The sequence below is a fragment of the Cyprinodon variegatus genome, unplaced genomic scaffold (genome assembly GCF_000732505.1).
Source record: "Cyprinodon variegatus isolate N-32 unplaced genomic scaffold, C_variegatus-1.0 Scaffold116, whole genome shotgun sequence".
In the NCBI taxonomy this organism is placed as follows: Eukaryota; Metazoa; Chordata; class Actinopteri; order Cyprinodontiformes; family Cyprinodontidae; genus Cyprinodon; species Cyprinodon variegatus.
The window spans coordinates 444,104-457,032 of NW_015150569.1; the positions used below are offsets into that span (position 1 = coordinate 444,104).

The 12,929-nt window shown below is 40.8% G+C and overlaps 1 protein-coding gene across 1 annotated transcript in view; it reads left to right on the forward strand.

The window, feature by feature from the left end:
• Positions 1-12,929, forward strand: part of sox13 (SRY-box 13) — a 33,559-nt gene that overhangs the window by 2,210 nt on the left and 18,420 nt on the right. The window contains exons 2-4 of the mRNA XM_015375265.1: positions 8,366-8,576; positions 8,726-8,828; positions 12,424-12,510. Of these exons, the coding sequence (XP_015230751.1) occupies positions 8,366-8,576; positions 8,726-8,828; positions 12,424-12,510 (401 nt within the window). The remainder of the gene's footprint in view (positions 1-8,365; positions 8,577-8,725; positions 8,829-12,423; positions 12,511-12,929) is intronic.

A 12,929-nucleotide genomic window follows, 5' to 3' on the forward strand; every position in this document is an offset into this window, starting at 1 on the left:
CCTCCTGAAAACATGGTCTGTGCAGTCAGTTCATCCAGATTACCATCCTGCCTTCAAAGATTATTTCTCTGTGGGAGCCGCTCAGACCCCCACATACCGGCGCTGCGCTGTCACTGGGAATCCCCAGCAGCAGCTGCCTCAGGCCCGCTCGCCTCTTGGGGGTTTTCCCCTACTGTTGGTGGCGGCTGGAAGTAGATGTTAGCATTTCGATGTGGCGCGTCCAGCAGCTAAAGTTAAATTTTTCCAACTACAGCAGCTGCTGCTTGTGAAGCGCGTCAAATACGTCAGATGCTCAGAAGCTCATATGGCGCTGCTCCTGCGCTCTAGACGCTACAGGACCTTCTGCTGCGCCTTGATGCGCATCAACCATTGAGTTTGCATGGAAACCAGCTGCTTCTGCAGACTCTACAGCATGCGGTCTGACCGTAGCATTAGGCACATGTTGATAATAATAAAAAAAAATGTACAGCCAGTGCTGGAAACATTTCAGAGTTTTTAAAGTTACACAACATGCATAAAAACCAACAGTTAAACTCTGTAGATTACTCTGTAGATACTCTGTAGATACTGAAGCGGAAATGGTTTGTTGGATGGTTGTCCTTCAATCAAAAAATGAGCTTAGACTGTCAGAACAGCAGCATAGAGCCGTTTACTACAGAAACAGCAGCGTGTTAGAGAGTGGACGCTGTTCAAGCATTAGCTTGAACTGCAGCACTGCGGATATCAGAGCTTAAAGGGAACATAGAATGATTCTATAGGGTATCTGGTCCTTCAGGTCTCTAATAGGGTGTGTAACATTGGTTGGGCTGAAAATGGCATATTAGCTGTTCTATGAGCCCTAATGCAGCCTGGTTAAAAGCCCTAGAATGAAACGACGGGTTTTCTTCCTTTTATGGTATGATCATGAATATTTAGAAGAGCTGTGCTCTGATTGGTTGGTTTACAACGAGCGAAGCTGCTGAGCAAAGACGCATCATAGCAACAAGCACTCACTCACTGAACCATCAGATTGTTGATATGGTAGGGGGACCAGACGTCCTCTGTTTCCCGGACATGAATTTCAAAATCGGGGAGCCAGCGGGGGGCGGAGCGACCGAACCCGACGCGGTGACGGTGTGCTGAACTATCGTTATTCATCTATGTCAGTGTAAACTCAGTTTAGCATTCTATGACCCCTTGAAATGACATCTTTAAGATGCTCGGAACATCTTATGTGTTAGCATGTAGCATGTGGTTTCATTTAGCTCTGATCCTCTGAACAGTGTTTCTATGTTTAACCAAATGATCATGGTTCCACCAGCTCATTGTAACACCAGCAGCTAAAAGGTGTCTGTTATGTTTTAGGGCTGTTGCTAGAGGAAGTCATGACAGTTGGCAAATATGAAATAGAAAAAGAAGCAGCATCTGATGGCCTTCCATGTTTATTCTGTTTGTTTGATTTTGTGGTGGAGTTTCAGGAATGCTCTTCCAAGAACAAACACTTCTTAGCTCTGTTAGCGTGCTAAGAAGAGCTGGCAACACCTGAGCTCCGTCTAACCGGTGGTTTCTATTGGTCCAAAATCCTTTTATGTTGGTTTTGGAATCGTAACTAGAAGTAAATTTTTCTTTATTTTGGACCCACCAAAATTAACACTATTTTTGCTGTTTTTCTGCACCACTCTAAACATTCTGTGGATATTATTATTATTGGTCTTCTTAATGAAAATTTGTAGCTGTGACCTTAAAATAAAATAAAATAACATGATTTAAATGAACCTAAACAGCTTTTTAACTTTTACTTTTCACTGTTTTCCCTTGTTTTTCACGTTGAAATGATGGTCAGGCTGCCTCCAGACCATCAGACTGGAGTAATTAAAGGGGCGGGGCTTAAAGGAAAAGTCCAGTCAGCAAGGATCATTATATCTAGAACTAATACGTTCGCAACGATTTAATAAATTTAGCGTTAATCAGTGAAGAATTAGAAATAATAATTTTCTTCACGATCCCTGAGTCTGGGAGCGGCCATTTTTGCCCAAATCTAGTAGCCCCTCCCTCCTGCCATCTTCCAGCAGTGACGTCACGGTGCGGTAAGCCTAGCGCCATTCTCCCCGCTTTACAAGCTAAATCAATGGGAACTACTAGACACATCTGCAATCAACAACAATTATTGAAGATTTCCAAAGGACTTCACCATTGAAATTCACCAGAGCTATAGTGAAACTGACAATGCCCACGTGCATGGCAGCTGGATGCTGGAATACATCGGGTAAAAGTGGAAAAAAAAATCATTCCACCTTTCTGATTCCTGATCCTCCACGGACGGGTTGGTCGTTGGATCGCCAACTTGAAGAGGGAGGATTTGCCATCGAACTTCTGGCCAGAGAAAAAACCCGTAATATGTAGCCAACATTTGGAAGAAGAATGTTTTCAAGATGACTTGGATAATAGCGCGTTGCGACAAACACCAGATACAGCACTGGGACTTGATCAACAGCCGATACCGCACTGTGACGTCACAAACCAGTAGGTGGCAATAGTGTTCTTTGACAAACATGGATGCCTCCAGTAAAGCACATTCACATGAAAATTACTCTGAATTAAAAACACTGATCATTTATTGAACAGGATGGAAGAATTTCAGATTTAAAGAACTTTCAGACGTTTGAATTCTTAATGTGAGCGACTTTATCTTTAACTGTGGGTGGGGGGGGTCCTCGCTCAAGCAGTAGTTTATGTAAAACCGTTTACAGTTTGGTTTTAATGGTTTTATTGTGAACAGCACTGGGTAGAAACATAAAAGAAGGCTTCAGCTTCCTCCTCTTCTATAGATTCAACCCTTGATACTGCAGCTTAGGTCATCGAAGAAAAAAACCACCCGCCATGGTGGCATTTTGTTGTTCTCCAGTTTGAAGCAGGCTCTACAGTAAAATCATTACCTGAGTTAATTTTAGAAGGATTGCTCACTTTGTTTCGCTCCACATCTGTGTGAGGTCGACTTAATGGTGATTCCTCTGAAGAATGTGTCAAGAGTAAATAAAAGCCAAACAGCTTTGTAGGTGGCTGAAAACAGGCCCCAATCACTAAACCTCATAGGATGGCAATGCTATTCAAACCATGCAAAGCACACACAAGGTCGCGTTCCACATGGGTGCAAACCGGTGCAGATAGACGTAAGACTGTGTTTAACTAGAAGAGACTGCTGTGCAGCAAAGCAGCGACTGTGACTGGTCTGCATTGTTCTCATAAAGAAGCATTGTCTTAGATAATAAACTTGCCTCTTGTGAAAAGCACACACACACCTTGCCGTGCATTCCTTGCTGTCAACAGTGCCGTGGGTCGTGGAGATTCTGCGCATACCTTTGCACCCGGTGACACACAGACAATCTGAGCGTGCTCAGAGGCGTGTGAACACCACCTGTGGCAGCGCTACACCACAGTCCCCGTGGAACGCAGAGAGGAGACCCAGGAATAACTTACAGCGTGGGACCCAGCTCACTGCTGTCTGCCCCCCCCTCCCCTCCTGCCGTCGCACAATCAACCCCTCGCTGAAGTCGGTGCAACGTTTGCTAAGCACTTTCCCTCCTCTACCTTCCCTACATTCTTGGTTCTTCAGAAAATATCCACCAACCTGAAAATAGCCGTCAAACTAGATGAGGCACAAACAGAACTTTGAAAGCTGCTGATTTATTCCGGTTATGAGCGGAGCGGGAATCGGCGCGTTTGAAGCGCCTTGTTGACGACTGTTGGCCTTAAATGGGATCTGAATTACTGCTGAGTGTTTGTTCTGTTTTACCAGAGATCAGCCTCCAGTTGGACTGCAGCTGTGTTTCATGTTCTATGGGACATTTTACCCATCATTATTTGGGTGTTTTAGATGTTTATATTAGTTTCGAATGTGGGAAAAAAATATACTATAATATACATATATAAAATACCAAACAGAATCAGTGAGATTCTGTTTGGTTTGTCTAGAAATCAGTGGAAGGACCTGAGTTTAATGTGAAAGTCAGGAAACAGATTGATGGGCTGTTTCTTTTTGATGCGGGTTACTATTAGTTACACTAAATATTTCTCTTTATTTCATGTGTTCAAGCACTCATAAGGTATTTCTATTAATAGAATTCCCATTGAAAGATACGTATGTATACGCATGTTAATGTAAGATTATACCGCAAATAAATACTGTTTAAAGCCGGGCATACACTGTACCAATTTCCGCCTTTTTCAGTCCGATTCTCCAGTTGAGAGAATTTTTTGGCCAAGTTTCAGCCTCATGGTGCGTCATGCATCATGTAGTGTACAGGGGGAAACGAGGGGCGATCAGCCTCTCACGACCAAAGTATTTATAACTTTGTTAAAATCTTAAGTAAGAAGATAACATTACATAGGAGTTTGCAAACACATAAAAAGTAAACCTGTTATTTTAAATTCTAGAGGTAGCACACGCATCAGGAAGGCCCTAGGCAGAATTCAAAATAACTAATAATAGATTAACAGTTTGATTAATTGTTTTAGCCTTACTGCTGCTGGTTTTAGCAGCAGATTCGACCGTATTGAAGGCTTCGTTGCACCTTTATTGCAGTTAACACATGAAAAAAAAAAAAAAAAGCAAACAAGGATGCTGAAAGTTTGACAAAAGAAATAATTTTGCATTTGATGACAGGTTTTTTTCTCAGTCAGAGGTTTATGACTGTAAGATTAATATTTTCCTTTTAATAATGTCTAAAGTGATCTTTATTCCATCATTAAAGGATTAAACAACAACAGCAAAAAAAAAAAAATAATACAAATACAATCCCTCACACTAAGCATGCTTGTAGCGACAGTGGAGAGGAAAAACTCCCTTTGAACAGGAAGAAACCTCCAGCAGAACCAGGCTCAGTGTGAGCGGCCATCTGCTGAGGCTGACTGGGGTTCAAGGAGACAGAAGCAGACATAGAAAAAGAAGCATAGATATAAAAGGCAACTGTCAACCAGCTCCACAGGCGGCCCCGTCCAGGAAACACACAGCCAGGCAGACGAGCTCCGAGCCAGCTCCCATGTCAGAGGATGAAGAGAGCACATCCAGTTAGTCACAGTCAGAGAAACAGGACTGCACTGGAAAACAGGCCAAGCTCCATCATCTAGAAACAAAGGTGTTGATGGCAGCAGCACAGCTGATATTTCTCTCCAGGATGGAGTCACAGCCAAACAGGAACAGACCAGATGAAGCTACTATGAGAAAAAGCAGAGAGAGCAGAACGTTAGAGATTGAATTAACAGATTCTGCAGAGTGGGAGAATAGAGATAGAATGAAGCAGAATGATGAAATAGGGGTCCCTATGTCCTCCAGCAGTCTAAGCCTATAGCAGCAGAACTATAGAGATAGCTTAGGATAACCTGAGCCTCTCTAACTATAAGCTTTATCAAAAAGGAAAGTTTTAAGCCTAGCCTTAAAAGTAGACAGGGTGTCTGCCTCACGGACTAAAACTGGTAGTTGGTTCCACAGGAGAGGAGCCTGATAACTAAAAGATCTGCCTCCTATATCATGATAGAGCGTTTAATTTGTGAAAGAAAGAAGAATTTTAGGGAAGCAATGATGGTAGAGTAATGCTGATTCATTGATAACTGAAGGATACCTTCAAATTCTCTGACTTTTCCTTAAATGAACAGATTTATGGTGTAAGTTTTACATCAGGAAATAGGTTCTGCGATGGCTAGAAGAGAAAAAACGAACATTTTCAGCGTAGCTCCAATCACAGGAAGCCATGCTTGCTCTCACCTACTGCTAGTTTCCTAAAAGGGGATATTGTTTGATATCAGCTAAGAAAACAGCAGGCATCCTGGGGTTAGAGAGCACAGCGTCAGAATGATGATTTGGATGAATGCAGAGGACAGATTTACCCAATATGCAACTAGAAAATGATATTTCCTTTCTTTAAATCCATAATTCAGTTATTAGTTCACCGTTCCTTTGCTCTTCTAGCCATTTATGATTATGCAGCTTTAACAGCAACACCTCCCCACTGAAACCCATTGGTGAGCCTTGGACCCTGGCAGACAGGTGCCTTTGTTCAGGAACCGGGTGTGCAGGCTGGGAGAGCTCAGTGAAGTAGAGGGAGGGGGCTCTGAGTCATTATTATGCTTTCCACAGAATGGTGGCGCTCCGCGTATTTTTTATTTTTTTTTACCGTGTTCCCGAGTTGGTCGGCACATTCCGCTGGCATTGTTATGCGGCCTGTTTCCTGCGGCCGGCGGCTTTTGTCAGCCTCTCCCCCATTGTCCTGGCTTCCTTTGTTCCCCAGCTCCAACAATAGCTTTTTCTGCCTCTTTATATATATGTGCACTTTTTGCCCTTGTGTGTTCTGTTTGTTTTGTTCTGCTGTCTGCTGTGTTTTTCTTTCCTCCGGTTGTAGAGCCTGGAAATAAAACACACACACAATCCTGAGTTGTTTTTTGTTCAAGTTTGGGGCGATTCGGACGTCTCTCAATCAACCTGTCCAACCCCTCTCCCCACCTCCCTTCCTATTCAGAAACTCATGCAGTCAGACTACATGTCTTGCTTTGACTTGATTCATCGAGGTTAGGCTTCCTGTTTAGTTGTTTTTATTTTATCCAATAAAAGACCCTGGAATCTTTTATGACTGACTAAACACCAACTGCCATGACACTTTTGGTGAATCTTAATTTCTAAGATTATATTTCTTTATCTATTATAAGGAAAATGATAAAACAATCTATCAGCAGAGTCCCTATGAGCTAGTTTGGTTTATTAGAATGAGAACTAAAGCAGATGCAGGTCAGGAGGGTTTAAAACACTTTAATAAGAATATAAATGACATGTTTGAGGTTATTCCAAAAAAAGAAAATTAAAAATCAATCCACTGGACTTTGTTTTCAAGTTTGAAGACGTTTCTCTTCCCATCCAGGAATATTTTTCAATTTAAAATGTCAGAAATATCGTTGAGTTCCAGGTTTTATACACTCAAGGTAATTTCTGACATTTTGAATTGAAAAATCTTCCTGGATGAGAAGAGAAACGTCTTCAAGCTTGGAAACAAATTCCAGCGGATTGATTTTAATTATTTTTTTGGAGCGACTATGACCTGGAGGACTGAGGACCTTCACCCGTGTGTTTGAGGTTATGTTTTGAAGTTGTAAAGGAAGAGGTAATTAAACCATCTATTTTTTTTTTTTTGCTAAGCTGCTTAGGGCTCAATGATTTAGCTAAAAATCAAAATTACAATTATTTCAAACTAAAAGCGGTCATACTCTGTATAAAACTTTCAATCGTTGCACACAGCTACAGCTCAAACTATCAAAAACATCTTTACTTGTCATTGAAGATAAAATATTTATCTTACACATCTAAAAATATATATCAATACATTTCAAAACTTAACAGTTTTAATATTTTATAATTTAATTTTAATTTGTTCTGGGTTTTTTTTATGACTTAATCAAGGTTATTGGGTGGGTGGGGCGGCGCCCTCTACTGGCCAGCCGCCACTGGGCTTTCTCTTCTTAAATGTATTCTGTCTAAAAATTGAGCCTCTGAGATTTGAAAATGACATTTTGTTTATCCCACCTGTGGTGGGCGTGGTCTAAGTACAGACAGAGGAAGATGGAAGAAAACTGTTTATGTGAACAAATAAGTAAAGAGGTTTTTTTTTGTTCTTGTCAGATTAGTGCCATGAAATTTAACCTGAAAGCATCAAAATATCGTCATGAAGTTAAACAATATTAGTGATTTTACAGACAACAATCGTACAACGTTAGTGTTTTTTATATCGATTTCACTGATTCATCTTTGCAGGCTTTTTTACAATCCAAGTATTCAAAAGCTGATAATTCCATTAAAGAAATATATTTTAAATGCTTTGGCAAAAGCAGTAACCTGAGTATGACGATGCAGTTCATGTCAACCTGAGCCTGGTTCTGCTGGAGGTTTCTTCCTGTTCAAAGGGAGTTTTTCCTCTCCACTGTCGCTACAAGTATGCTTAGTGTGAGGGATTGCTGAAGAGTCAATGGGTCGATGCAATCAGCTGGTTGCCTGTAAAGTGACCTGAGATGACATGATGTGAATTGGAGCTATAGAAATAAACTGAATAGAATTGAACCGGAACACTCTCCTTAGGGATCTACTTCCTCATGTTGATCATGGCTAAAAGGGAGGTACAGAAAAACCTGCTCATCCTTTCATGTTTGTGACCTAACCTCTAATTATGACTGTGCTTGAATTTGTCAGCACATGAAATGAGGCCTTTCTAAAACTTTCCATTGTCTTATTTGACTTTTATTTTGAGTCATAGTTAGTAACAACCACCTATTGAATGAGCGTCCAATTAGGCTGGCAGCAGCTCACCACACCCACAGGACAATGATGTGATTGCTTCTCCTCCTACAGAATGGTTGAGCCCAGCCCTTCAGCTCTGCACCTCCTCTCCAGTGGGGATGCACACATGGCAGAAATCGGTGTTAAAGTCGAACAGGAGGAATGCAACGGAGGAGGCGGAGCCAAAACCAGTTCAGAGCGCCCGGGGACTTTGCAGGAGTGGTCAGCCAACCAGTCTCTAGAGGCGCGTCAACTGACCCCACCGCTGTCACGCTCCCCTTCAGTAAGGATCCCATTCAGGGGTTGGATATGCAGTCTTTGAAGATTCAGATGATTTTACTGTTGGGGAGCAATGCTGGGGCCGTGGTTCCTGCATGGTTCTCTTCTAATATTAGCCTAACGGGATGTTCTCCCTGCTCTATGTTCCTATAGGAGGGTTCCCCAGGAAAGGAGTTACCCCACAAGCAGAGCCCCTTGGGAGGGAAGGAAGCTGGGATTCATGAGCAATCAGAGGCCCAATCAAAAATCAAGGAAGGTCTGTAGCCATGTTTGAAAATCACCTCTTATTGGTGGGAATGTTTCACACCCAGGAAGATGTACCAGTGTTGGAAGGAAATGTTTTTAATACAGTCCCATTTCCCAGACAGGGTTAATGAGGGGAAAAAATCTCCATCAGGAATTAGACTTTCTTGTGCTTTTCAAATAATATATATCTTTTATAGATTTTTTTTTATTCTGTTTTTCAGGTTCAGTTTTAAGAATTGCTAGTTTTCAAATTTGCAATAAAAATGCAGCGCAATAGAAATGTGTCTTCACCCGTCGCTGCAGAGGACTGAAAATATGAGAAAGCAGCAAAATTATGCTCAAAAACCTTTTTTTGTTGTTAAATAACATTTCTCACAGTTTAATTTCGTTGTTTTTTTTTTTTGTTTTTTTTTTCAAATTTCAGTTTATAAATGTGTTCTTTGTTTCCAATAATATTGAAACAAGAAACATTTTTAAGAGCTCAAATATGACCGTTTTAGTGCTTTGCAGATGAAAGCAGAATATGAAAAGACTTAGAAGATGAAAGACTTTGACATTTTGTAAACACAGTGTATACAAAATGAAATTTCATTTAGTACAGCTTATCAAAAATTTCCATCCTTAAAGTGCAGCAGTGATCAAATGTAAACAGTGTTGGAGAAAAATCATGGTGCAAAAAAAACCTATTGATTGATCTGGAAGTTCAGAGCATTAATATCTGTGGTGCAAATCTGCAGAGTTTTGGTTTTGTGTGATCAGTGTGATGCATGGGAAATGATTTTGAGTTTTTTCAACAGTTCAGCTGTCTGGTGGCTTCCCAGCCTCTAAATATAAGCTGGTAATTTGTTAAAATGCCTAAAATGGGAATAAAATGTCCATGTCCATCATCTTATTTTAACCGCGGTGCCATGTTGGATTGTTTACTTCTTTAAGCTTGGTGCGGTCTCTGGGTTTTATTGCTTGGGTTTGTGGGTAAATATATCAAATCTTTAAGAGAAGTTGGAGTCAGATGAGGAATAAAGTCGCTGTCATCACATTTATTTCAAAAGGTGAAGCTCATTTATTTCATGTATTACGGTCATTGCATACTGAGGCATTTATTTGAGGGGATTTCATCGACTGACAGCTAATAAAAACCGTAAACTCAGAAAATCTGAATTTGATGTAAAGAAGATAAAAAATATTCCGTGTTTCATACAGAAACAATGAGTTATAGAAATGTGATGGCCAGAATGGTCATGGTTAGGCTGGTGACTCGATGGTCGTCATGGAGACAGTCATTAACAGATGAGCTGTGCTCCAAACAGATCTATTCAGATGGAAATAAAATCTGTACATCCTTTGAAATGAAGGCCTGATAGTCTGATGAATGATTGAAGCATAGAATTAAATTTATTTAATTTCCTTTCAGTGTTTTTGAATTGAATTGAAAACAAGCTGTTTATGGTCCAGGGCGTCGCCTCCACATTCAGCGCCGTCTCCATTTTCCATCTTTCTTGTTTTTCCCAAGGTGACAGAAACCAGTTCAGTCTTACTGGTCAGATGGTGGTCTGGGCTAAACCACAGAGAGCCTCTTTATGCTCCGATCAAAAGAACACATTGAAGAAAACATTGAAGATCAGCAATTAGCTGCTATGAAACCAACCCAGCACTACCTGGGCTACACATAAATAAATTAGTATTAATTGGCCCAACAGTTAAAATAAAAGAAAAATGAATTATTTATAGTATTTAAAGGTAAAAAGAAAGATTTTCACGAATGTTTGAAAAAAATGCACATGCCCAACCCTGTACCCGTTCCAGAGAAGGAGCGCCTGTTAAACGAGTGCGAGAGCGTGCACAAGCCCTTTTCTCCTCGTGCACGCTCTGTAAAAGTTTCTGTTTTCATCACTCATATAAGCTTACTTTCCAAAAGATTTGCAATTTTCCCACTATGTCAGAAAACGGGCATGTAGGACGGCCTTATGGAAACAGATCACCAGAATGATTGACAGTTAGCAGGACCAATGATTTAGATCTGGGGTCCTCAACATTTTCCAGGCCAAGGACGCCAAACTGATGGCGATGGAGCGGGGACCCTCTGATTATATAGATTGTATGAAATAGTGTTCTATCAAACTGGTCCTATAGTCACTCTATTACAGATGGAGTAATGTAACTAAAGTAATCCCTCCCTGGGATTATTAAAGTATTTCTGCTTCCTGGTTGATGGGACAGGTGTTGTGAATGAAACGGTGCCCAGCTTGAAAGAGCTCCTGTGTGTCTCTGAATGTGTGTGCATTGATGACTGAAAGACATCTTCTGCCTCCATTTATCTGTTTACTACAGTCTGTTGGATTCATGTTAATGTGGATTTAAAGACATTTCAATTAATGGGAAAAAAACAGGGAGGAATATAAAAAAAAGTCTAATCGACCAAGACTTTTGTGACCCCCATGCAGTACCTCTATGGACCCCTAGGGGTCGCAGACCCCCTGTTGAAGACTTCCGCTTTAAATGATCAACCCAGAAAAACAACATCCTCCACTATAGCTTTAACTATATCATGGTGCTGACTGCATTTCCTGCATGAAAGCACTAAACTGTAAATGATAAAGGAATTTGATTCAATTCAGTTTATATAGCAGCAATTTACACAATTTTCCAGAAACAATTCCCAGATCATAGTCAGATTGGTTAAAGGTTTTCTCTCTGAGGAATCCACCATAACTGCATGAAGTCATTGACTTTAAAGCCTCTCCTGCATGAGCAGGTAGAGACGGTAGATATCAGGTTGTTATTCTATGGCAATCCCTCACACCTGCAGAACCAGGCTCAGCCTGATCCAGGTCTGAGGGATGCTGAAGAGTCAATGAGTCGATGCAATCAGCTGGTTTTCCTTAGATAGAAAACTTTGAATCAATCTGACTGGATGATCTGGTTGATCTGGATCTATAAATTAACCTAAGATGACATGATTTGAACTGAAGCCATAGAAATAAACTGACTAAAATTAAATTGAAAGCAGGCAATATATTTTTAGTGGCTGGATGTTAAGTTTTAAAAGCCATAAGAATGAAATCTTAACAGAAATTGAATCATAGAATATGTCGGTGTAGTGAATATCCTGTATGTATGATATACAGGATCATTTTGTTGGATTGAATAATGGAATAAATTAGATTTGTAATGATATCTGCAATATATTTTAGATCTACCTGTATGGTTGTTCAAAGCAGCCATTATGGTGCTGTGAGGAACCTAAATGGACTGAGGGTGGGTTTTTTTTTCTCTCTCTCATTTTATTCAGTGATTTACTGGCTCTGCCTTTTAGACAGAACTCCTTGTTTTAAGATGTTTTTTTATTTTTTAAAGTTCCCTCCCCTCTGTGACCTTGGATTGTTCTCAGTCCAAATATTGATCCACTCAGACTCTCCAGATTTCTCCCTGATGCACAAACAATCTGTGGCCTTCGACATCCTGAACGTCTGCTCCAATCAGTGCCATTAGGCCGGGTGGGGGGGGGGGCTGTTAGCGGTGTTTTTATTTGTCAGAGGAGGTTGTTTTATGTCATGTAGAGCCGTGCAGCAAAGTTCAGCTGAGTGCCTGTTTGGTTCTGTTAACAGTAATGCCAAACTTTGAGAAGCTGCTGAAAACCGACTGGAAGGAGAAGCTTCTGGATAAAAGCACAGAAGGAGCAGGACAACTGAGAGGTCAGCTCTAAGACCAACAGCAACATTTACTGCATGTAAAGCATGATGTGTTTTCCTTCCTTTACAGAGACAATTCATCACGTTCTAAAGACCTATTGCTTAAATGTTTGCTTTCTACTGAAACTCAGATCATTGCATCACATTATTAACTTCGCTCCTCCTAGATGAGCACGTGGTGACAGTAGACACTCATTTTAAGCATGTATGCAGCGACAGTGGAGAGGAAAAACTCCCTTTGAACAGGAAGAAACCTCCAGCAGAACCAGGCTCAGTGTGAGTGGCCATCTGCTGAGGCCCACTGGGGTTCAAGGAGACAGAAGCAAACATAGAAAAATAACACATAAGAAGAGATGGGAAGGAACGAAGTACAAATACTTCATTACTGTACTCAAGTAGATTTTTCTGATATTTTTACTTTA